The sequence below is a fragment of the Pyxicephalus adspersus genome, chromosome 9 (assembly GCF_032062135.1).
Source record: "Pyxicephalus adspersus chromosome 9, UCB_Pads_2.0, whole genome shotgun sequence".
NCBI classification, from domain to species: Eukaryota; Metazoa; Chordata; class Amphibia; order Anura; family Pyxicephalidae; genus Pyxicephalus; species Pyxicephalus adspersus.
The window spans coordinates 51,241,226-51,267,731 of record NC_092866.1 but is presented as its reverse complement, the minus strand read 5'-3'; the positions used below and the strand labels follow the sequence as shown (position 1 = coordinate 51,267,731).

The 26,506-nt window shown below is 35.9% G+C and overlaps 1 protein-coding gene across 1 annotated transcript in view; it reads right to left on the bottom strand.

Moving 5' to 3' along the window:
* SPON1 (spondin 1) overlaps positions 1–26,506 on the bottom strand; it is a 185,672-nt gene that overhangs the window by 33,377 nt on the left and 125,789 nt on the right. The window contains 1 exon segment of the mRNA XM_072421896.1: positions 20,564–20,628. Coding sequence (XP_072277997.1) covers positions 20,564–20,628 — 65 coding nt within the window.

Below are 26,506 nucleotides of genomic sequence, written 5' to 3'. Positions count from 1 at the left end.
TTTCTTTACCCATACATATATTTTTGTCCAAAGAGTCATAAGCAAATAAGCAAGAGGAAAAAAATTAATGAAAAATATAGTTATTTCTAATGAGGACACTCAAGGTTTCTGTTGGGGTGATGCCATACTAATACTGCTGGTGTTCAGTTGCGTCCAATCTCTACTTCACTCACCATCAAAACTGTTCAACTTCACCTTTAAATTTGGACCTTTGTACCTAACCTTGAAGCTGAACGCTGGAAAAAGCAAATATTGTCGTCGCACGAGAGGAGTATATTCTTGATTGAATCTTTGTGTCTTATGCATTCCTTCAAGATTTGTGCACTAAGCTAGTATGAAGGAATGTACTGAAATATGTTTTTTTGTGCCCGGAGTTCAGGTTTATTCTTACAACATTTTGAAAGCATAAAAAAACAGTTTTAGCTTATAATCTGCTGAGTGTGACCCATTGAGGTTGTCAGAATATATATATTCTAGTAAATATAGGCTCTGTCCTCTATAAGCCGAAGAAAATTGCACATCTATCACCTGAAATATCTCGTAATAAAACGTTTTGTTAAATATGATTATGGGAAGTTTCCAGTCCTGGTCAACATGCTAACTGAAAAGATCCCCTTTATTATACCCAATGGGTTAAGTGGAACCAACGTTAGAATATCCCTTAGGGATAAAAAGTAAAGAACACTCACTATCCATATCTCATGGCCAGTAAAATGGAGACCCGAGGAAGGACTATACGTAATGTAAAAAGTAGAAGCTAGCATATTGAGGCTAGAAAGTCTGACTGGTGGGCAATAGGTGTGGTAGGAGGGTTAGGAATATTCTGGGGATATTGTTTAACCTATACCTTTATTTTAACAAATTTGCAAAATATAAAACTGTATGTGAAGTCAAAACATTTGGAAAAGGAAAAGGTGGATTAGAGGGTTTTCTATTGCTGTCTTTTGCCAATTTTCTTTGGTCAAGAAATCCAAAATGGTGTGTTACAGCATTTCTGTACTTGACACATCTGGGGTGCTTACTCAGTACATGAAGCCCAGCTGCACTCATAGTATCTGATACCTTTCAGGGTGCAAGAGTGGTATTGATTACAGTAATGTTCACTTTGCTGGGAGAAAATGTTGGAGAAGGTGGCAGGGAAACTTTGCCAATGAAGTCAGCAAGAGTAGCAAGAAGCCATGGCTGACCCAACTAATACTTTTGGGCAAACTGACTCTCTACTAAATGATAATTGGGATGTTGGGAGTGTGGCACTAAATATCAATGTGCCCAGGTAAAAAACTTGGATAAATGGAAAAAAAAATGTTAAAAAATGTGAAGGCAAGCGGCAAAGCTTTAATTACACAGCAGGGAACAAATATTTATGAAGACCAAGAAATAAATTAAAAACAAGCTCACTGGAGTGCAATGAATCTAAAACACACTTATCTTTGTAGACAAGTGTAATGTAGGTTATTGTGGAACATTGCGTACTTGGAGAGGGTAGGCAAAGGTGACAGAAGCATCTTTCATCACTTGTCGGAATATATTTGTTATTAAACTCTAATTATTGCTAGAGTTGAAAGACTTCATGCGTGGCACTGATCCAAAAACATTAACTTTTATATAATTTATTGTATACAAATGGCTGAGTGTTCTGACTCATGGTACTTTAAAGTAAACCTGGACTGGCCTAAAAATGTAGTGGCTGCAAGTACCTGTGTTTGTATGGCGATCTATCCCTTACATAAGGCTTTCATTGGCAAAAATCATGATCAGTTCTAAAACAAGATCTAAACCCCTCCAATAAAGTCCACCCATATGATGGGAAAGCAAAGGATGTGACAATTTAATGGCAGCGGGTGGTCTTTGTGGCAGGAAGGGAACTGGAGAGTAGGTAATGCCCCATGTACAGCATGGGTCTTGGAACCAAAGGGACACCACATGGTTTAATTTGAAGACTTGCACAGGTACTTGTAGGCACAACAGGATACCAGAACTTCATTAATTCAGGAACTAATTTGGTATTATGGCAATTCTCAAGTTTAATAATCCTAAAAAATGCAGGATCTTCAGGTCAAAATAAAACAGCTAAGAAAAGGAAAGTAATGTATAAAGTATTGCTTCGTTTTAATACACTTTAAGGTCATCCTATTCATGTTTATTCACCTATGCTCCAGGGAGAATGGAGATCTTTTGAGTCTGGGGGACAAATGTACCCAATTGGCCCTTGTACCATGAAAAAAATGCAGTGGTCCCTTATTAATGGATGGGCTTGGGTTTAGGTGCATAGGTTTTGTCGGGACGCACCTTCACATCTAGCAGCTTCCTTTGCAGCTCTTAGCATTTATTCACATGACATCTCAGCCACAAAGAAAGTTGAGGATAGAAGACTTCCTGCTGCACCTTCAGGGTGGTCATCAACAAATCACAACTTTCATAGGAATGAACCATTACTCATGTAAAAGCAAAATAAATGCATTGCACCAAAGGGAATGCAGAGGTATGAAGGTAGCCACATGATGGTCACAAAGTCAAATTTTGATCGGTCACATAAAGAACATTTACCTAACATTGTGTTTTGTCTGCCTGATTAGACTTAATTTGAATAGGTATCCTAAGCCTGGCGCACACAAGGACATGTGATGAATGAGATCACAATTTAAATCAGATTAGATAATCTGTATACCTGATACATCTTGTGTACTTTCAACTCATATTTGCCAAAACGTCCAATCTATCGAAAACACTATCATGCCCCTTCAGATTCACCGCTGTCTAGATTTTTACTTCCAACTAAAATTGAACATCTGCTTGTATGTACAAGCCCTAAACTAGACCACCACACTACCCAACCATCAGTAAATTATTATATAATGAAAGATCAAAATCTGACTTTAGTGTCTATAGTGGTTTAACCAGCAATGGCAGTGAGAAAATCCCATACATTTGCATTGGTCACACAAGAATGTATTTTTCATCAGTTTCTCAGACAAGGATATTTCATTTTCAATTAAAATTTCATTTTAAAGTACATATAATTATTCAATATGTTTTATTTGAACTTTTCTTTTACCATGCTTTAAAAAATGTACAATTCTACCACCCACACTAAAAGCCTTAATAAAAATCAAAATTCTTTCTGCTTGTATAAATACTTTTCTTTCAATTCCATCTCGAAAAAATGATTTAAAAACCCACACATGGTTTGATTATTCCTAGAACCAATATATTGGAGGTGGAAACTTGAATAACAATTTTCCACTTTTTAGATATGTAAACTACAGGTTTTAAAGAGAAAATGGGCCTGTTTTATTAAAGTTCTCCAAGACTGGAGAATATAAATGGTGAGCCAGGGTGATCACACAAACCTGGAATAGATTTCTTAAAAACCATCTGCTTTTATATATTTTCAAATCTGGGCCAGATCCATTCCAGATTTGCTGCATCACCCAGGTTCTCCAATAATAATCTATATCAGTGTTTCTCAATCAAAGTTTTGTGCAACTTTCAAGCAATGAGCAGTTTATGACTCATGTCATTTTACAGATATTTTTGGCTATCTGTAAGGGTGTCTTTCTTCCCACTGGCCAGCAATATTAGAGGCATTCTTCTCATTGATCACCACACTAATGTACTGCAAGTGGAACTGTAGTTATACAAGGAGTTCCCTGAAGACGTGAAAGTTATTTCAAAGGGTCTCCCATGTTAAAAAGGTTGAGTAACACTGTTCTATATTCTCCTTTTACACTATTGCAATGTAGTAATGCACGTTGAGTGCATTGAAGTGAAATACATAATGAATGGCATTTCAACACACCAGCATTGAAGTGCACCAATGGGTAAGGTAATATCAGAAATAACAATCCATTTTTCATCTGCTCTGGTGCTTTGGCATCCCATTCCAATCAAAGAGCTCACCTAATGCAATGCACTTCAACATTATTCACTTTTATGCAACGCACCGAAGCAGACAGTTGTGGGTCCAACCTCAGTGAACTTTTTTCCAGTTTATTAACCTTTGCCAAAGGCTATGTAGAAGCTGTAGACCCTGGTGCTCTATTCACTAATGTGAATCTGGAACCCCCCAATTAATGTACAGTAATATATTGTAAATTACGTCATGATGGATAGAATTTTTTTTTGTCTTGCTAACTATCATACATAAAAGATGTAAAAACCTCTATGGAGCAATCATTGCAGCCAGCAGGTTTTACTTGGAGGGATATAAATGACTGAAAACCTACTAGTCAATTTTACATATTTCAAGAAGAAAAAACAAGAAGTTATGCTTTGTTTATTCACTAAGTACCTTGTATTAGTCACATTCATCTGAACTTGTTCTGAAATGTTGAAGATTTTGTGTTACTCATCCAAATTTTTAACCAGTTGAATGTTATGTGTGTAAGTGAGAACCTATGGACATTCATGAAAACCGACATCTGTATGTACCAGCAGCTGTTCATTAAACCCCTCGCTATAGCTTTGTAAAACAAGAAAATTAACATAAAATAAAGAATCAGGTTCTGTTGACTCATCAATGACTCATTCTTCACTGAACATGTCAGGTTTTACAAATGTAAACCTGGGTAGCACTGTATTGTACCAGTACTCAGCAAATTAGGTTCAGCAGTCAGCACTTGTTGGGACCAACATGGATTTACAATGCTGGAGACAATGGGCCTGATTTATGAAAGCTCTCCAAGGCTGGATAGGATACACTTTCATCAGGGAAGCTGGGTGATCCAGCAAACCTGGAATAGATTTCAAAGTCATTTTCTAGCAAAAGTTTTGAATCCTGGACAATATCCATTTCAGGTTTGCTGGATCACCCAGCTTCACTGATGAAAGTGTATCCTCTCCAGCCTTGGAGAACTTTAATAAATGAGGCCCAATGACCGAAATTGGATTTGTCTCTGGTAACATTAAAACTTTTAACAATTTATCAGAGAGATTGTGTGAGGTACCTTCGCTATGTTTGTTGTAACAAATACTAATTGCCTGGATGTAAAGCTAATTTTTTGGTGTCATTACCAACTGAAACCAGCATAAAGATAACTGCAGCACAAGTTGTGATACAAGTAGCTGAACACAAGAACTGTATACTCATCGTGGGTCAGTGATTCAGATCTTTAGAGCTTCAGATTTTATAAAAGATAGAAGATCATATCACCAATCAAAAAAGTTGTACTTTTTGGATCAAGCTCAGAAACAGCATCTTGCATATTCAGTATTTTAAATTTTCACCCAGTCCCCTGAATTATCAATGTGGCTCGGAGATAAATCACTCAAATAAAATAATTACATTAATGGAGTCTGTTTTTTTTCTGCTAAGTAAAGAAGACACAAGGAATTGTCTGGAGGTGTCCTAAAGCTGCATACGCAATAATTGTCGTTGGAAATGAACGATCCACAACAGATCATTCGATAATTGTTCGTAAACCAAAGTGCACAACGACTGGTCAACGACGACGAACGAGGAATCTCACCGGAAATGAACAACCGTTCTGTCAGATCTGATTGGGCGACGATCATTCGTAATCTATTGTGTGTACGGTCGTTCAGTGATCGTGGATTGTTCTGTGATACACTTTGTCCTGTACATGCCACTTTCTGCATCGTTTGAAAGATTTTCAAATGACTGTTCAAACGATATCTAGTGTGTACATTATTGATGGATTATATTTGCATATTTATATATATTTATTATATATATATCGTTAAAATATTTGGGAATAATCATTGATCATTCGTTTTAAAACGATAGATATTGCACGTGTGTAGCTAGCCTAAGGGCTGCATGATAAGTGCCAAAGGGCCACATGCAACTACCAGGCCTTGAGTTTAGACATCAGTTGTTCTCAGTTGTTTGACACCATCCAAACCAAAGGTAAAAAGTCAGGCCTGGAGCTGCACTTTACAGTTTCAACTTTACAAAGCATGTACGCATCCTTCAAATATGAGAACAGAACTGAATATGAGAACAGAACTGAACTCTGGCTAAAAAAGTAGCAAAACCCCCCAAAGTGACTTCTACTAGGCAGCAGCTTCTTGGATACATCCCTTTGCCCCAGCCAGTTTGTTCATTTTTTTCTCTTTCCACATGTGTCCTGATGTGGTCAAGTCTCTTCCAAGCAACATAAGCCACCTGGCAAACCCAACTTCAGTTTTTTCCCTACCTGAATCCTTCATCTGTGTACGTAGCCAACTACTAACTTATAACTAATGCCAAGGAAACTTGCAAAAAAAAATTGTTGAGCGAGGTGTAAAAAGTGGGTTAGGGTGAAAGGTGGGTTTGCCGAGTTAACCATTTGAAATTTGTAAGTGGTGGCAAAGAACAAAAGAAGGAATTGTCCAAGAAAAAAATAAATGTTGAATGAAAATATTTGCTATTGTTTTGAATATTGGAAAGATTCTTACTTACCATAGTTAAGAAAATGAATAGAGTTTTGTTTGTCTTCCAACCATAGGAAATAAAACAATTCCCTTAGCAAAAAAAAAATAATGATAAAAATGTGTTTAAAAAACATGAGGAGGATTCATGTACCAATTACAGCAAACACAAACTCTTTCTCCTTATTCTTTGCAACTGATCGATAATGCTGTACTCTACTCGTCTGTGATGAGGACATTGATAGCCATAGCCAATATAGACTATCCACTCCTAAACAATTACTTTTGCAAAACATACAAAACTCTCCAGTGCCCAGGCAATTAATTCAAGTCTAATCTACTTGCTGACTTGTTGGCCACTGAGACCATAAACCTGCCTTGAGGTGACAGATTAAAAATGCATGGGGTGGTCTGGGCAGCCGGTATGTCCCAGTTGGTTGTAAAGTGTTTATTCCTAAATAGTCCTTTATTGCAATAGGTTTGTTTCATCTGTTTAGCTTCCCGAGGGCATGGTTGTATAATGGCAATGGATTTTAAATTTCTATGGCATGAAGATGGATAAGATGGCCCTTTCTTCATAAATTGATTATATCCGATTACCTGCAATAATAGTTATAGGTCCAATAGGGGTGATGAACCTAAAACATAGAAGTAGAGTTTTTGGCTTGGGAAACTCAGGTGGGTAATCAAGAATAGCAAATAAATACGTAATTTACATTATAAACTCAGCACGGTGGCTTGGAGGTTATCAGTCTGAGCTTTGCATATTCTTGATTTCAGCCTGACTGTATTAAATTAATAAATAGAAAGGGTTCAACTGGGCTTGAAAAATGGATCCATCTGTAGATGCAGGACTATATACTTTATATATCACATACCGGACCAGTCTTGTATATGAATCCCATATGTGGCTCCATAAGAGTCGGTTTGCCTGGTTTTAAACATCCCAGCAGCACAGAAATCTTTCTCCCATTTAATATTATTCATCATACAATTAACTACTTTTTCTCTTCTCATAGTTCAGTAGGCTAGAGCAAATATTAGTACATTGGCATGAAAAAGCACTAAAATTAGTTCTCGGCCAGGACGCATACAGGACGAAATTGCAGGTTCTCTCTGTGTTTGTGTGGGTTTTCTCCGAGTACCGGTTAACACATTCCAAAAACATGCAGTTGGGTTATTGGCTTCCCCCCATGGCGTGACTATGGACCATGTCAAATCCACTTCATTGGGTCCAATAAGTGCCAGGTAAATACCCTAACATTTATATTCCCAAATGTAAGACACACAACCTAAATGCACAGTATGTGAAAAACAAAATGTTGATTGCCATAAACTTTCATAATTCGATCTTTGGTGTTGGAAAATCTCAATAGGTGTTTATGCCTTCATATTCATGGCTGCAAGTGTGAGTTGCTGTTAATCCACCGAAGAAGAGATGTCAAGGTGACATTATATGAAACACAGGTCGCCTTCTCTGACGTCTTTCCTTCTGATGTCCATTTTTGGCCCCCTTAGAACTATGGACATCAAGTTAGTTCCCGCATTGTATCCAACATAAACAACAAAGAATGGAACAGCAACCAATAAAAGTACTCTGATACCTTTGTTTGTTACCGATAATATCACTATACAGTGCACAGAACTTAGTGAGACATCTTAAAAAAGTTTAAACGTCCTTATAAGAGATAAGAGTCTGCATGTGTTCTCCATACAATGATCAAAACAGTTCATCCACTTCAACAGAATTAATTAAAAGGGATTCATCTTGGTTATAAGTGCTACTCCATCTGTCAGACACTTGATCTCTAGAAAGACAGGGAGTATGCTACAAGAATTTATATTCAGAGTGAAGACACTAGAGGCTTTCAATAAAGTTCCCACTTGAAGACATGAATCTTGGGCAACATATTAACAGCAGTAAACTGTTAAAGTCCTATTAAGAATTTATTAATATTCTAATCGTCATTCATTATCATTATTTTCTGCAGGCTGGCAGAGTGTAAATCGGTGCATACAAATAGCAGCAACGTTTTTACCGAGATGAAGAATCCATATGGTTAAGTATATAATTATGGTTTTAATATCCTACTAATTTTAGTGCTTTTTCATGCCAATGTACTGATATTTGCTCTAGTCTACTGAACTATAAGAAGAGAAAAAGTAGTCAACTGTACGATGGATATTATTAAATGGGAGAAAGTTTTCTGTACTGCTGGGATGTCTAAAACCAGAAGCCAGCACATTGACTCTTATGGGACCACATATGGGATTCTTATACAAGACTGGTCCGGTATGTGATATATAAAGTATATAGTCCTGCATCTACAGTTGCGTAAATTTTTTAAGCAAAGTTGAACCCTTTCAATTTATTACTATATTGCAATTGGGCTGCAAGCAAGAGTATGAAAACCTTGTGCTAGCAGTACATAAAAGTACTAGTGCTGTCAACAGTTTTTTTTCGTAACGTTTGCTGCAGTACTCTGCTAGTAACCTGTCAGCCACTTGATCGCTCGAATTGCAGCTCTAGTTCTTAAAGAACCAGTACCTGCAAATTTGACAACTACAGTACCACTTACTGATGCCCCCATTCATTTTCTATAGAGCTACTCTGGGGAGAAGTTACTTCTAGGATCTCCACCCCACAGTGGTTAACTGGCAAGAAATGCAGTAACCACACCACAACCTTGCCAGTTGCACATAGCCATAGGTGAACCTCAGACTGATCTAAAGGGAACAAATGAATGCAGCAACCTAAAAAGGAACATTTAGTAGAAAAAATGTTCATGCCAATTTTATTTCACTGCCATGTTCTCTGGTCCTTCCTTGGAACCGGAACCCAGCTTCATTTCTCTTACAAATATTGAGAAAGGGCAAAAAGTACACTGCATTGGGCATGAACAACAGGCATTGTACAGAATAAATACATTTATAAAAGAATAGGGAAAGAGTTTCTATAGTGGAAGAGATATGTAAAGTGTTCAGGGGTTTTCGTTTAATAGCAGTGTGTTTTTTTTTGCAAACAGGTTTAATACCACATTTAAGTTATAAATACATTCATTTATTACCCTTTTAAAGTTTACCAAGAGTTGGATCTTTACACCATTAAGGCTAACATTATTTTTTTAAAGTTATTCTTTAAATATTTATCCAGCACCACATGTTTTTTATCCACCTGCCTATATTCTTTGTGTGGCCCATGGCCCATGCAGCTGCTGCTGGACTCCCCTAGACTATGTTGAAATCCTTTCTGAATTCGGGGACAAATTCCATTACTATTGAGTGGCCATCTATTGTTAGCAAGACTTTTTTGGACAGGCCCAGAGAGGTTTCATTGGCAGCTTTTCAGTTCCCCATGGTCCACACAGCGTGGTTCAACCAAGATTGTATACAGCTGAGTATAAGGCATTTGGGCATAAGATGTTTTCAAGGAATAATTATGTGACTGTACAGTTATTTTATTAAATATATTAGTATGAAAAGAAACAAGTTTAAAAAAAGCCTTTAATTACTTTACCAGTTATTCAAGGTGAAATCCCATCACTTCTCCGTAGTAAGCAACTTCCAACTAAAGACCAGCATACTGTTCGCTTCTGTTTGTTTTATTTTAAAATATGCAAGCAATGGATTTCCTGCTTCTTTGCAATGAATAAAGTAAATGTTGAACATAATAAACTGCTGACTTGAAGGAGTCTTGAAAATATTTTCTAGCTCGTCTTGTCTCAGAAGTGCATTCTGCTTTTCTTGCTGATCCAGGGGGTAAAAATGTTCAATTTTCAACAACATCAAAAGTCAGTTTTTGCTTTGGATAAACCTGGACTGTCTGTTACTTGATAAGGGCAGTAACAGAAAACTTGGAACACAGATCAGTTGCCATGGAAATAAAGAAAAAATGTCTACCTATCAGTTTTTGAAGCAAAAAACATAGTGCTTGAAAATAAACAAGCCACTAGACCCTGCTCTTTCAGTGTTATATTGTAAGCAAAGGGTTTAACATTTACACAGAAAAAAAATGATATCATGTTTTTTGACAAACATTAAATGAAGTTTGATAACTCTCACAAGAATAAGTTTACCGAAGCTATGACAATGGACTTAGCAATAAAATGTACAGTCCAAACTATTTATAAAGAAGGAATCAAATAATCTATGGTGGAGAATCAATCACTTCCATTAAAACAAAGGGAATTGGAAAGTTCCTGACTAGGGAATCGTTGGTGAATTCACTATCTTTTACAAATTCTCCTTGATATTTGGGGTAACAAAGTATCTTTTGCCATTGGTTGTAATACAACATAATGCTTTCAAGCTCCCTTATGTGACCCATAGTCGGAGTCAGCCTATTTCGCATAGTTTTTGACTGCCAGGAGCATTGTGTGCATTTTATTAGAAAATTCAACAAGATTGCAAAGTGATATTAGACAGATTCAGGTAGACTTGCCACAAGGTAACGTTATCAGAAAGCATTGTGCAGCACTATAAAGCAAAAGAGCATATTTGTACCCTCTCGTACATTTATTATTGCTTTTGTGTGGCCAAGAGCTTCCAACTACAGGTTTTCCACCACCACCAGTGTGAAATTGCCCAAAGTCCTTTTTTTAAATTTGCAGCTGTTAACCACTCCCAGCAACCCCTGACATTATTATGTCGTCAACCACAGAGTTTGATAACCGTTTTGTTCTGCTATTAAGTGAGGTTGAGTGTGGCTGAGAGGTGGTTGTTACCCCAGAGTAGGAAATAAAATTGAATGGCCAGAAGCAACTTTCAGAAACTGCCCCACAATCCGCCACAACCATAAGCAAAGGACTGCACAAGATGGTTTCCAAGTACTCCAGATGAATGGGAGTGGTTGAGCCTGCAGTAGAACACTATGGTCAGTCCACATCTGAAATGGCACTATGGATTCTTTACTACAGGTAGTCCCCGGGTTACATACAAGATTAGGACTGTAGGTTTGTTCTTAATTTGAACATATTATTAGGCAGCGTGATGTCAGTTACTGTATAAAATCCTCACTGTAAGCTCATCACAAACAGAGCAAAAAAAAAATCTTTATGGAGCCTAGACATTCATTAACTTCTGGAGCAAGCTGCGCATTTATATGCAAATAGAAACAACTGCAGAGTTTGTCTTGGTCATTAAAGATTTACAAGAGGCTGCAGAAAGAGCCCCCCCGCCTCTAAGATCACCCACAACCTCAGCTGTGTTTAGCAAAAGATTTTTTTCTGCAAGTCATGCAAACTGCCCCCTCCATCCTTCAAGCCTCCGTTCTGCAGAGGAGTGAGCAGGGAAGCCCTGTTTGTATCTAGGAAGTGTCTGTATGTCGGATGTTCTTAACCCGGGGATTACCTGTATATATTACATATTATTATATTACATGTTTTTTAGTCTAAATAATTTATGAGTCCACTTGAGGAAGCATGCAGTTTTTGTTTTGTGTGTTCAAATAATGTTCAATGTTGTGAGTGATCTATGCAACAGATTGATACCAGAAAAAGATATTGATATGACAGAATGAGCACAGGGATAAGCAACACAAGTGGGGATCTGAAGGATAAAACATATTAGGAAAAGCTGTAGAAACATATTACCTATTGTCTTAGAGGGAATTGGGGAATATTGAAATTTAAATACATTAAAAGTTTCAAAGGGCAAAATTTGTAACAAAGCTGAGATGAAACTAGAAGATAAAAAGTTCAAAATGAACCTTATAAAGTCTATTTTATACAAAGGGAGTAGCAAATGCTTAAAACAGACTTCCAGCAAAGGTAAGGAATCAAGCAATCACGATTAAGTAAATATAAACCCCATTGGTATAAACATAGGTCAATTCTCAGACACAAAGTTAAAAAATGACAGCAGACTTGATAAACCACTTGGCCTTTTTCTGCCATCACTTTTCTAAGCTTCTTTTAAATCTTTAGACCATGAGTTTTATAATATTTAGAGGTCTTATAAACAGCGTCTTTGTGTGTCTAATTTGTCTTCTTACCGTAGCTCAATTATCACACAGCATAGTCACGCATGATGCTTGTGCCTGCCCGTGACATTTTAATATCCATCATCCTCTTCTATGTGACTTCTAACCCTGAGATCATTTCCAGCTTTTGTTTTTTAAACAAAATTAAAACTTTTATGGCTATTGAATTGGCCGAAAGTCTACGAAGAACTGCCTTGTGCTTATCTACAGCCATAGAAAATCCAATTTTGTTTTAAGCTGCATCTTATGAAACTAAGGCTACAGTGTGATAGTAGACAAAATAAAGTATTGTACAGATGTTACATTTTTCCTATGATATCCAATCTAACACAGTGGTTCTAAGGTAATGGAGAAGATGCAACATTCCCCTAGCCTTCCCAATTCAGATGCAAATGCCTGAATAGGCAATTGCCATGCAAAACATATGGTAGCAGAGACCTTGGTTGGCCCTATTTAAATAATGAGCTATCTGGGTCTTTCTTTAAATTTTCTTCTAACTCACTTCTACAGAACCCAACTTTCTGAACACCAACCATTTACAAATAGCAACATAGAACAGCATAAACACAACCAGTACTTGAATTATCTGTCTATCAATGACTCGAATAAAGCTATAAAATACATTCCTATAATGAGAACATTGTATTTTTTTAAATAAGAATCATTTGTTCTTTTTAATTGTATGTTATCATCAATACACCTCCATGGTGTAGTTTATTGTTCTTATGCTATACTACTACAATGTATGCTAAGTGACCCACTGGTTGCTGGACCTCCAGGTTCCCATGATTGTTCTCCCGTAACTTTTCCAGTCTTGGGGAGTTTCGATAAATCAGACTCATTGAGCATGATATATGAAAGCTCTCCAAGGCTGGAAAGGATACACTTATCAATGGAAACATTTCAAGTGCTGGACAATGTTACAAGTCATTGTAATTTGTAAATGTTGGGGCTTGATCCTGCTCCTCCAACCATGCTGTCCTATTTGCTGGCATCCTATGGTAAATATAGCCCTGAGCCCCTAGTACTCAACACAATAAATTTTGCTTTCAGTAAAAACTACCCAAATAAAGGCTGTACTTTTATGTAGATCACCATTCTTCAGTTTCATTGTTATGTAAATCTGCAGCCAGGGTTTTCAAATGTTTTCTCATTCCTTTTTAAAACCTCACAATCTAGCAATGTATAGCCTACTTTTGAAAAAAATCAAAATAGCTTCACTCCTGCTGCGCTTCTCATCTCTTTAGGGCAATTTAGATTTATTTAATGAAATCACAATATTCAGAGAGTCACCACTAAACCAATATAAAAATAAAAGGGTTCCGGAATGAAAGAAAAGTCTTTTTTTGGCTTTCTACTGACACGTTCTAAGCACCAGGAGAGACATCAGAAAAGCACATACATCAGACTATAATCTGCAAGCAGCACACTCCTTTTGCCGGTATACACATCCTTTTTGTTTTTTGTGAAATACCAAGTTCTTTTTTTCTCCTTTTATCCCACAGTTGGTTTAATCTATACAAATAAAGATCCAAAAATACCTTATACACTTCTTTTCATTCTCATCCAGCTTCTCAGATGAATAGTCAAAGGCTTAATTGATTGAGCAAAACAACAATTTGCAATCTAATTTGTTCTTTCTTGATTAACATTTTTATCAATTGGTTCTGCAGATAGAACTATTCATTGAAAACCAAGGCTGTGCATTTTAAAACTAGGTCACTTTGGCACGTTAATGAATCGTCAGAGTGAAATGTTATTACTCCTAAATTAACAACCTTTGCACTTATTAATAATAAGATTTTTTTTTTAGCAGGACAAAAACAGCATAGAAAAAAGGCATGCAGAACAAATGGGCTTTTAATAGCATGTTCTATTTTAACTTTATATATTGTGAGCAAATAAAGAAGTAATGTTGTCTTACTTAGTAGCTATTCAACATGTTTTCCCTGTTTACCTTCAAGGGGATAGAAATAAAAGGAAAACAATCTTTTATATAAACTACTGGGGCTTCGGTTGCACCATTTTGGCAATTTTTGTCAACAAAAAAAACATACTTTAGAAATTCAGAAAAATGCCATACAAATTGAAGACAATAAATAAACATTAAAAAAAACGTGGACCAAAATGCTACATCCCAGAATATCAGAAATGTAATACCATTGTATAAGATAATGGACTGAATTTACAAAATGATCACATAATATATATAAAATTCCATGTGATTTTTTTAAAGCATATACAAATACAAATTACCATTATCAAAATCAAACAGGTTAGTGGAACTCAACAATTAACATAACAATAGATTGACAGTTTATTCTCTACCTAGACAAGGCGTTTTTGGATTTACCTCTTCAGGAGCAGAAACTTATATCCAGGGACACAATAATCAGACTACCAACTTATGATACAGCATTAAACTCCTTCATTACAAAACATTAACCCAGTCTACCAGGCTCGGCCAGAAAAAGCAGTCTAGGGTAAAGCAGCCATCAGTACCACATTAATGCACATTTAGAATCTATGTATGGTACCATAAGTCCAATTTAATCCCATCTGGTGGTGCTAAAAATCACACACCACTTTTAATTAGCTTCAAATGGTGCCAAGATAGAGCCAAAATTGTGCCATACCAAAGATTTTCTTTTTTAGCACCACCAGATGGTAATAAATAGGTCTTTTGGGACCATAAATAAATTCCAACTGTGCATCAATTTGGTTCTTTGACTGCATCTGTCTCCTGCTGGAGGGTGATGAGGTTTTGTAATGAAGGAGTTTGAATTTGCTGGTACTTGATTGTGTTCTCGCATAAACGTTAACACACCTAAAGAAGCATATTCAAGAACCTATCAAACGCGTAGGGTGTCAATCTGTATGTTGTATAGGTTTTTAATAAATAAAATATGTGATTTTATAAATTTCGATCCTACTTTGTTGTAAATTTCAGTAATTTGGATGCCTTCAATGTCCCGTTATATTTTGCAATGTTATTCAAATTTTAGACAAATTTGAAGCAGTTTCTGGTAAAATAGGAATTTTAAATAATTTTTTTTTTTAAAGATAATCGGGTAATCAAAATCTTGCATCCAAGCCAAAAAGATTTAGGGCGACATTAAATGAAGGTTTAATGGCAGTAAAATGTCAGACTAAACTAGGTTGGGAGTCATTATTACAAAATGCGGAAAGGTGAAGAGTCCAGTTCCACCAAAATATAATTGTGAATGTCTGAGAAAAGCACAAATTATCTAATTAGGAACAAAAAAGGGGTAAGAATAATGTCTATATTGGTTAGCTATTCTTCAGCATTTTACCTTTAAGCATTCAGTGAGATTTCTCCTGATACAGCAGAAACCTTCAACTCGTATCAAGAAATGACTTAAAGCAAAACTGAGTGGAGGAACCTTTTCCATATACCAAATAGGCTAATTAAATTATACCTTGGAAATTACTTTTTTTTACAATTCAGAACTTTTACTTACTAGAAGCTGGTCATTAAAAAAACAGAGTCATCCATTATTTAGAATCATTGGGGTTTATCTACTAAACGCATTTAGATTTTATTTGTTCTCTTAGAAAAGTGAAATTCTGTATCACCTTACCACAGCTTAGTCAATGTGGTGAAAATGAACTTTGTAAATACCCAATCTAATGCAAGGAAATATTTATAAAAAATTAATTAAATTATTTTGCTTGCACACAACTTAATGACTGAATGTTTGTAATCAGACATTTATTCATCAAGAAACTGTGCTATGTAAACTGCCTGAATTCCTAATACAACTCTACTGATCAGGGAAAGGTATGGAGGCAAAGAGATTCTTGTTTCCTGCATGCCTTGGAAATATTGAAGCCACGCAGGCTGGTGATGGCATCATTAAATAAAGGGACAGAATGAAGCACTGTTTGTATTTAAAAGGGCCACAATATATAACTCTTCATGCAGAAAAACAATTCATTGTGAAATTAAAGCCTATCTTCAGCCTTTTTTTTAGTTTTGATAAAGTGGGAAAAAGTTAAAGATTTATTACGTTAAATATTTGTCATCTTTTTGTTTTCCTTTGACCCTCTGGGGAGATCACTCCCTGTTACTGGGATTACTATAAAAAAATGGGGGTGCATGGTCTAAAAGGCACTGAAAATTTTTTAGTTCTTCTACTTCTAATTCTGGTGAAATAAGTTTTTTTTTATAGAGCTTATTAAACATATTTTTCATCACTTCCTTTCCCAATGAAATAAACATTTGACTGGGGTTGGTCATAAACCTTTTTATAGGGTCCTATGAGTCTAACAGTCATGCTCATGTGGATTTTAGCGGAGAAATTGAAAGTTGCATATGCTTTCAAAAGTGTGAAATACGCAAAAACAGCCAACCAAACAACAACTTCTCTTCTATTATGAAATAGTTTTTCTATTCAAACCCTAAAATAATAAATGGTGGTGTGGTGGTTGTATTTGTTTCCTTTTTTTCATTTCTATATATCACCAATTTAAATTGCACTTTATTTCTGTATTCTATGTCTTTGTATTTTAAAGTAAATTTTAGGTATAGGTACCTATCCTTGTTTCAGCTGGTAGGACTCCACCGAACTGCTACTATCACCCCATTGAACAATTTAGCTTAGTGTTAGTTATAGCAGTTGTTTATGCTCCCTGCTGCAGTTTTTCCTAATGGCTCATTCAGTCCTATTGCATTAATAAAGCTAAATATGTAATTTAGAATGATGGAAACTATATCTAGACAAAATGATATGGAACAATGATATGAACAATAGAGACCAATGGCTGGGAAGAGAATAAGCAGTTGTACCATTTAACTCCCAAGCAAAACTCCTTCAACTGTATGCAAAGTTCTCCTAATAATCAATCATCAAATCAATCACTAAAACCTGTATAAAAAATACAATAAAAACAGAAAGGGGTGTACTCAATTTGCAGTAATAAAAACCATGTTTATTGTAAGTACAGAAAAGCCCTGTTTATCCTAATACTAAAATCTCAAACAATGTTATCAGTCTTGCATTTATATTTTTTTTGTGATCTTCATCACTTTCCTTCCAAAATAGGATGGGGAAGATGTCTGAAGTTCAAAGAGAACAGTAGAGCAGGTTAGGAGCCTTAGACATATAGTGAATGATAACTCCCCAGGACTGGAAACTTGTTCTTGGCGGAATCACCAGGTTAAAAAACAAGGTACAAGTCTAAGCAAAAACAAAAACAGCCGCCACATCCTTGGACCAGTAAGCTGCAAAATGCTCTTTTATTAAATTTATTTACAGTGTAAAAATAAACAGATTTACATTGTCAGCCAATAGCTATCCAAGCTTCAGAAACTGAAACAAAGCAGTTAATAAGCTTAATATGAGGTCTACAGAGCTCTGCCAATTAATAACATCATGAATCTTCATAACTGTTTCTAAATTAAAAAAGACTTTTTAATGTTTTATGATTTTGATGCGTGATATGCATTAGCAAAGGGTTCTCCAACAATTATCCAATCAACAACACCTTAAAGATTGTCAATTTCCAAGCTCTAAAGGAATCTACTTAATTTGGGGAGTTAGACAACTCACTCATCCGTAATTACTGCTAGCTATTTTTTCAGAATGGAAAACCATTCTAGCTCACCGAAATGATGCATTTAATTTACAAAACATTGACCCTAATATTAGGGTAAGGAAAAATAATATGACTTGTCAATTAGTAATCAAAATAGAAGACTTCATTTCAAGAATGAGTGTACACATCTGTGATTTCAGCTTTCAGCTTGGAAGGTGAAATTGGTTACTAGATTTTAACATTTTTTGATATATTGGTCTTTGACTGTTAAAAGAGAAAAAGGACACTCAAGCATATCTCTGGCGTCCTATTTACTCTGAATGAATAAGACTGAATTGGAAAACCAAAGCATCCTCATCTATCCCAAGAGATTTTGGGATGCTCCTTTTGCGCATGCCTGATCTAGGATATGTTCAGAAGGGGATTTGCCAGAGTTTTAAAAAATAGTGGCAAGCTCGTGCCTAGGCAGTGCAAGATCAGATGACGGAAAAAGAGGACTGAAGAAGAAGAACGACGCCCGCTGTCCCATCCTCATGGGAAAAAAGAAAGAATCGGAACCTACTGGAATCGGATAACAGAGTGATCGAAAGTTCTTCACAACAAAGGGAAATTATATTCTTTAAAAAGTTCTGGAATCATGGGAATCATGCAAGGCTGGTCTGATGTACTGTTTCAGAAGTTTTGACCTAACCAGCCCATTACAAAAGGGTGTGCGTAAAATCTTTGGACGTAGTCCGATATCTGGGAAAGAGGTTTCTAAAAATCTTGTATTTTATATAGCAGATACAGGATAGGGTTATTTTTTTCTTTTTTTTTTTTTAACAAAGCTACAATTCCACTTAAATGTATTATCATTCACACTTCTGAGGCTTTTGAGGACAGAATGAGGATTTCTCCGATGTACTGATAACAACAGTTACTCCGGAAAGGTTCTACAAGTGATTAGAATTATTAACGCTCCAGGAAGCAGGAAAATATCTTTCTTTTTATCTATTCCTACTATCTGTATGGTGAAAATTGAACAGAGAATATGAAGTATGCATGCCCTTAGCATTTCTCTACAGGGTGCCATTAGCTACTTTTTGAAGGTAAAGAGTTTGATATACAGCAGGTGAACGGTTTAAGATGGTAAAACAAGTATTTCAAGGTATAGCCATTCTGAAAAATGTCATGCAATTGATCAAAGACATTAAAAAAAAAATTCTATTGGGTGAAAAGAAGCGAGGAGCTCATTGTGGGGTGCATGACAAGGGGTGCAATAAATGTGGTGCCACACAAAAAAAAGAGATCCTTTTCTTGTGCTTGTTTGGACGGTAATTGACCCTCTGTAGTAACCCCATCATCTAATAAAGCAAAACTTTTTTATGCTTTCGTTTTGGCATCCCTGGTTGCTCCTCATTGACATACTAATGAAATTTTAAATAAAACTTTTTATGTTCATTACATACCCTATTTTAGACCCAATCATATCAGCAGGTCTTGTTCCTTCCTATGGTATGCAGACAGATCATAGCTTGAACTGAAATATCACACCACCCTGCCTTAGTACTGCCCCCACATCAGGACCCACAACTCTGATGCAAACATTGGACTGACGCGATGGGGTAAAGGGCTAAATCAGCAGTTTCCAATCTTTTTAATATGGGTGACTCTTTGAGGTCTTTAGGGATTTCCTACTATCCACAGCTCACAGTACATTAGTGTGGTGGTCGGTAGGAAGAATGCTTATTTAGCTCTCCAGTGGAAAGGCTGCGACCCTTACAAATAGCCAAAAAGAAAATTGGTGTCCGTTAAACTGACCTGAGACTCATGAACTGCTCATTGCTTAAGGAACCCCTGGAAACCTCTGGAGGACGTAACCGTGTTTGAGAAACACTGGGTTAAATGATACTAGATGTCCTTCAGATAGAGATGAACTTTATCTGACGTGCTTCAGATTTTAATGCATATAAACATCAGAAGCGCACATCTGATCTGGAACCCTTGGACTTTATAGAAGCGGAACCAAAGCTTTAACAAACAAAAAATTGTGAGCAGGCGGCTCTTGATTGCAGAGGGGTCATGCCATGCCTCTTCTACAAAGAAACCAATTTTTTCCCTGTTTGCAATTTTGTTGAATGTACATGTACAATGAACTAGGGATGTACAATCTCATCATACCTGGGTCAGGAGAAATGAAGAAATTTTATACTGGCCTGGCCTATCAAAGTGGTTGAATATCCCATACCTGAAAAAGGACCACATGATTAAGCAAAAAAAGGTGAATATAGTTCCGCTTTAAGTCCCCAGGTTCACTTTAGGACAGTATATTTTACACCATTTAGTTTTAAGTCCCATTACAAATGTAATTTCACACCTACATGAAACCTAAAACTCTTCTGTAGTTTTCTGTAACGATATTGTAATTGACAAATGATTCAGAATGATTCTGTTATACACTGGGCATTTTTCTCTGGCCAGACTACAATAGAGTAATTCCCAGCATTTCCAGGGCAATGCAACCCACACGGACGTTAGCAGTGAATTTGTCAGTGAAGAGCGGCTCTTGAGTTTATCACTTTACCTCTGGGACGCCGGCGATACAACACTTGTCAAGGCAGAAATTGGGAAGACTTTAGAATACAGAAGAAACATATGTCTTTTCACACTTACACATTCAAGGGCTGCCAGGCTGGCCATTGAGCTTTAGCTTTGATGACAGTTAACACTTCATCTCCCTAGAAAACAGCAAAAGAAATACCGTCAGCTAATGTATTATTAAAAAAATGCATATATAAGCCACAGATAACACAATACAATCAAACACATACATAGCACAAATGTCATAATCTCTATGTCAAATTCAAACAACTCCAGGCAGATGTCAAAGAATCTCATTAATGCAAAAAGTAATACAAATTTCGGATATATTTTTTGAAATGCAAGCGATGCATATAAGTAGGCATCGACTTGGTGTCAGCCTATTGCATTACTTGTACAGCAGATATAAGACTGGAGGAGAGAGATGCAGCACAAGGAGCCAGTTACTTGTGCTGCAGTCTAAGAAGCAAAAGAGCATAGTATTAGGAGGATTCAGTAGGCTCATATCACTTTTACTATCTACACAAAGGCTGGGGGAAAGCAAAAGACCCATAAGTCCTACTTAACTACACCAGACAAATATAAGGTTTTCTATCTGGGCAGAAGGGGCTGTGCTATGTGATGACAATATGTAAACCCCAAATTTGCATAAGTTAAAATACAAATACTTTGTAAGATAAGGAAGCTCCCATATATGTGGTTTGATCAACTTTAATGGGAACCAGTCACAACCTTCAACTTTGCTAAATATTTTTATGCAATCTTTGCAAGTATCACAAGGGGCCTCCAAGCACTTCTATCATCCGTTTCTCCTCCACCATTCACTTGGGATACCTCCAGACTCTGATTTACTTTGTTACAATAGCTTTAATTTATTCTCCTTCTCGAAGCTCTGCTTCACCTTTCACCATCTCACCGTACCACGAGAGCAACATTGTCAGCTGAGATTGTTATTAGAGAACACATTGGTGGCCATTAAAAGAGAACCAGCTATAAACCACAATTGTGCCACCTTGACATATTGTGTGTTTTAAATTCCTCTATAAAAATTATATATTATGAGTAATTAGCATTTGTTTCCAAAGATAGTCTTGAAACGAAGTATTATACGGCATTCTAAACCCAAGCGTGAGTCTTGTTCTTGCTTAGTTTCATATGACCTTTTTTAAACCGATAGCCCTACGGAGAAGCTAATTGCAGCTTTACTTCATACAAAACTGCAATTAAAGTCTAATGCCTTTTTCAGCCAGGAAATGTTACAAGTTCTGTGTCTGCATACAGTTTTGGTTGTAGTTGACCTGACATTTAGGGCAAATCTGCAATATAAATTTCACTCAATCTTTTATACGTTCGAAAAAAATCTAAGATTGAAACCGGTATAAAAATACCAGAGACACAAATAGAAAAGAGCATATAAATATACTCAGAATCCAAAAAAAATAAAAAAAACCTGTACAGAAATGTCTGAAGTGCTCATCTATCCACGACGTTGTATATCCAGTAGTAGTTATTTACATTTAATTGTACTTGATCTTGTAATGTTAAAGACATTTCTCAGCCTTCCAAGCCAATAAAGCAGCTTGAAAAGCTTCAAAAGGTCATCAGCAGAACAAGTCTAGTTGAATGTGACTAACTACCTGTATAAAAAATATATTGCACCTCACATCCTTGGACCTCACAAATTAGTGACAGATTGGCCGACATCCCCATACCATTTTCAAAAATGTTGAACTAAAGGTAGATATAAAAGGCACCGGACACAGTGAAGTTGCTGACTTCATTAATGTTCTACTTCTCCCTTTACCACCCAGTCACATGTTTGGGGCAGAAAGACCTACATTTCTAGTTAAATGCACCTGATTGAAGTGTAGTGTTGCCAAGCTTTGTAAATCTCAGAACTAAATGGACAAAAAAATTATTCTGAAATAGCTTCTTTATGTGTATTTAGCCATTTGCCTGGAGCTCTTCAAGGCTTCGAATGCTGACATTAATGTGACCTGAGTTGATCACTTATTAAAAAGAAACTAAAGTTACACTAATTAAAATGTTGGATCATGCAATAAGGCAATGTCCCTTCTGCAAAAAGAATTCATACCTGCTTGATTGCTCTGTATAATTGTCAAAAAAAGTTTAAGCTTTAGTTGCCAGGATTCCCCAGAGGTTGTTACAACTGAATAAACGTACATGAGTTACATGATCCCGGCTTGGCCAATTTAAATGGCACATGATCACAAAGAGGAAGAAAAGGAGGATGATGGTGGCATCATGCAAAGAAACAGGGACAGATGAGTATACCTGGGTTTCATTCTGCTTTAAACAGATGCTTCCTTCTATGTTTAGTGGACTTAAGTTTACCCTTATGAGTCCACCATTGGGTTGCACATTGGATTTATCAATTTACATATAATCTACTTCTAATGTTCCTTCACAATCCTGACTCTCTTACACCCTTCATGGTGATTTCTTTGTATTCTTAATAAAGCCAAGTCCATAAAGCATTCTTGCTCAGAGACATTGGTCATTGAGCCCAATTGTATTGTTAGGAAAATTGTTTCAGGCTGGACTGGTGACTTGCTGTAAAGTCCATAAGACCTGAGCTCTCCGGTTTCCAACCATTAGGGTGTACTTACAACACTTCCAAACTGCGGTCTTAAAAAAGCCCAACAACTCAACAATTGTGACAATACTCAACCTATCCTCCTGATACCGATAGGGATCCCCTAAGTCTGTTAAATTTGCTTAAGTGTAGAAACTAAATACTTGTTGTATGTTTTTGGCCATGTAAAAAGTAGATGAAGTTTTAACCAAATTACCCTTACCTAAATGAACACTCCCACCCCAGCTGTGGAATTTCAGCAGTATTTACACTGGCAATGAAGGCCAAATAGACATTGCAAGTTTTATTTTTTAGTTCTAATTAGAATAGACCATAAAATGTATTGTTTTTTTAGTTCTAGTTTTGAGACCCTTCTTAACATATTTGTATTCATATGACAAGGTTATTATCCTCACAGGGATCAACACACCATTAGCACTACATTGGATTTCACAGAGATAAAAATGATTCAGTATTATGGTTTTCTAAGCACAACCAAAGCATTAAATGGAAAATGTAGTCAGATTTCCCCATTTCAAACAATTATGTGAGGTTTTATGTATCTAAATGACCAATCCCATGCTGTTTTCACATAACAATGAAATCTTTTTTAATGAATATTGCACTAAATTTAATTCCTTTCATGTAGTTGCTTAGAATACAGTAGCTGTAGTCTAATTCGGTTTTTCTTTGATGGAATTTGTCATTACATTTTCAAACTTTTGTAGTTTAAGAACATAATGGTACTTTCATTTACTTTTTATTAGTGGTTTGGAATATGTGACCCCCCTTTTTATCACTGCTCTTATTTAAAAAAATGAAGTTCTATATTTATTTCTCAGTGGGGTTTGACAACCAACATTTTTTTATACCCTATAATTCATGTTTTAGTTAAAGTTTTAGTTATCTGTCTGGTTTAGTTATCTGTCTGGTTTTTGTCGTGCTAATAAATGGTTCCCCACCGGAGTCTACATCAAAGCCTATATACTATTTATATTATGTTACTAACTATGATATATCGAAATTATTTAATAATAAATTGATATTTGTGTAAAGAACAAGAGCGTCAGAACAATATGTTTATTATATACGCTTTAATTTTTTCATAAGTACATGAACAGCCAACACAATTTAGGGATAAACATTCCCTTCATCAGGGCTATGGTAGACAAGTAGAAGAAGCATAAAATCAAAATATAAGAACAAAGTTTACAAACTAGAAGGAAAAATAAGATGAATCTAACTAGGAAGGGACAAACTACTCTGGTGGAGTCTAGGGTGATTTAAGGAATTGGACTTTTTAATAATCCGATGGTTAACTCTCTGAGCAATCACTTTGCTGCCTTCTTTTTTTCTACAAGACTGTATTCCCTTGTACACAGTTGTACACCATTATCACACCCCCAAGTCATGTAGTTTTTATGTTTTTGCGTATTTATATTGTAGTCCTCAAAGCCACATGAAATTGCCTTGCTATACAGTAATTTTCTATTTCAAACTTTAACATTTCTACATACTGCTTTCTGAAAAAGCTAACACAATTCTGTCACAAAGCTGTAAAGTTTTTCCTCATTTTCCTTTTTTTACTTATACTGGTGCAGATGAACACATACATCTTTATAGTGGGTTTTATCTCCCAATACATCCTTGTTGATTTACAGGTCATTTAGTCTTGCTTACAATTCCTAACAAAACTTTACATATATGGTCTGGGGTCATGTTTCCATGATAAAAGTGATGAGCATGAGCTCATGACTGAGCATAGAACTTTGGTCATTCTAACTCATAGTTGCTGCAGCCTAACACAATGACTAATGGATGGTGACAAGGAGAAATACATGATACAGATTAAGGTAGAACTACATCTAACATTTTTTCAAAGCTAAACCTATATATATTATATATATATATATATATATATATATATATATATATATAAATTTAAACACCAATTGTTTAAATGTATCTAGTTCAAGTATCCAAATCTTAGGTGGTATTCACCTTGACATTTCCTGCATGGTAGAAGTAGGAGGGAGATGGGCAACACCAGGATCTAACAAGGTGTGCTACATGGAAATATATTGACAAAGAACTTGCTGATAATAGGAAATAGACTACTGATGCTCTTTTACTGTTTATTCAAAGGTGCAGCAGGTGATCAGGTTGTATAAATGAATATTCTTGACTTTCATTTAAACTTTACATTTGGGTTAAATTGGCAATCATTGGGACCTTCGGTCATGCCACCTTTGGGCAGAATTACTCTTCCCAGTAACACCTAGCTGTGATTAAAACTTCCAATTTTCTTTTTCCAAAGCCCATTGTGTATTTATTCCTTTGAAAAACACAACAAAGCCTGGAGGCAGAGCTATAGGCTTCCGAATACATTCACCATAGGAATGTAAAACAGGACCTTCAGCTTCTTTACAGCAGGAAGTGAGATATTCCAGTTGGGACATGGACAGCATAAGAACTTGTTACAGAATAAAGGTGTAAGTGGGTGTAGATTCAGTTTTATCCCTTTATCGGTTCTGTGGATTTTTTCTAATGTGATGAAACTAAAGTTACCCTTAATCATACTCCTTTTCATATTCAATAACTTCTAAAAGCCAAGGAAGAGATTGCCATTTTAAGCAATATTGTTACTCGCCAAAGAGATAAATCAGAATTTCTCAGTAGTTCCTGATCAGCTAATTACTTCTTCTATCAAAATTACAGATGCAGCTTCCTAATCAACACCTTGGATATTTCAAAGAAACTTCTTTATCTTAAAACTTTATGCCATTTAGGATTCACAAGCAAAGAAAACCATTAAAATCAAAGTTAAATTAAATTATCAAAGCCTGTCAGCCACAAAGGCAACATGTAAAAACCAACATTTAAAAAGTATTTGAACAAAAATCAATTTCTAATTAGACATTTCTAAAGGTTTTATTGAGAACCCCTAGAATATTAGTGGTAATATTTCAAGCTCTATGGGTCTCCAAAGAAAAGAAAAAAAAAATCTTAAATGTGTGTAAGCCAAGTTTTGTTTAGATAGAGAAATGGGAAGAGTTGAACATGCAATTGGGTTATTTTTGGTGTTCTTTAATATAGTAAAAATATAGAGTAATAATATTGCTTTTTTTATTTAAAAACTTTTTAAAATTTACATACTGGTCTATACTTATGATAATTAGGAATCTGTCCCTTAAAAATTCCACCTTTGCTGCTTTTTTTTATCATTTTTACCTTTCATTCCTGTTTTTAGGATGATAATGAGAGGACAATTCACCAAAACATTTGTTCCTATTGCAAAGTTTCCCCTCGTGACAGCCCTAAATGTCAAGACTTCAATTTCTATATTGGGGACATGGTCACCAATTAGATGGTTCCCATAATCAAAGGTTACCTAATTGTATTCCAAGGACAGGAATTTT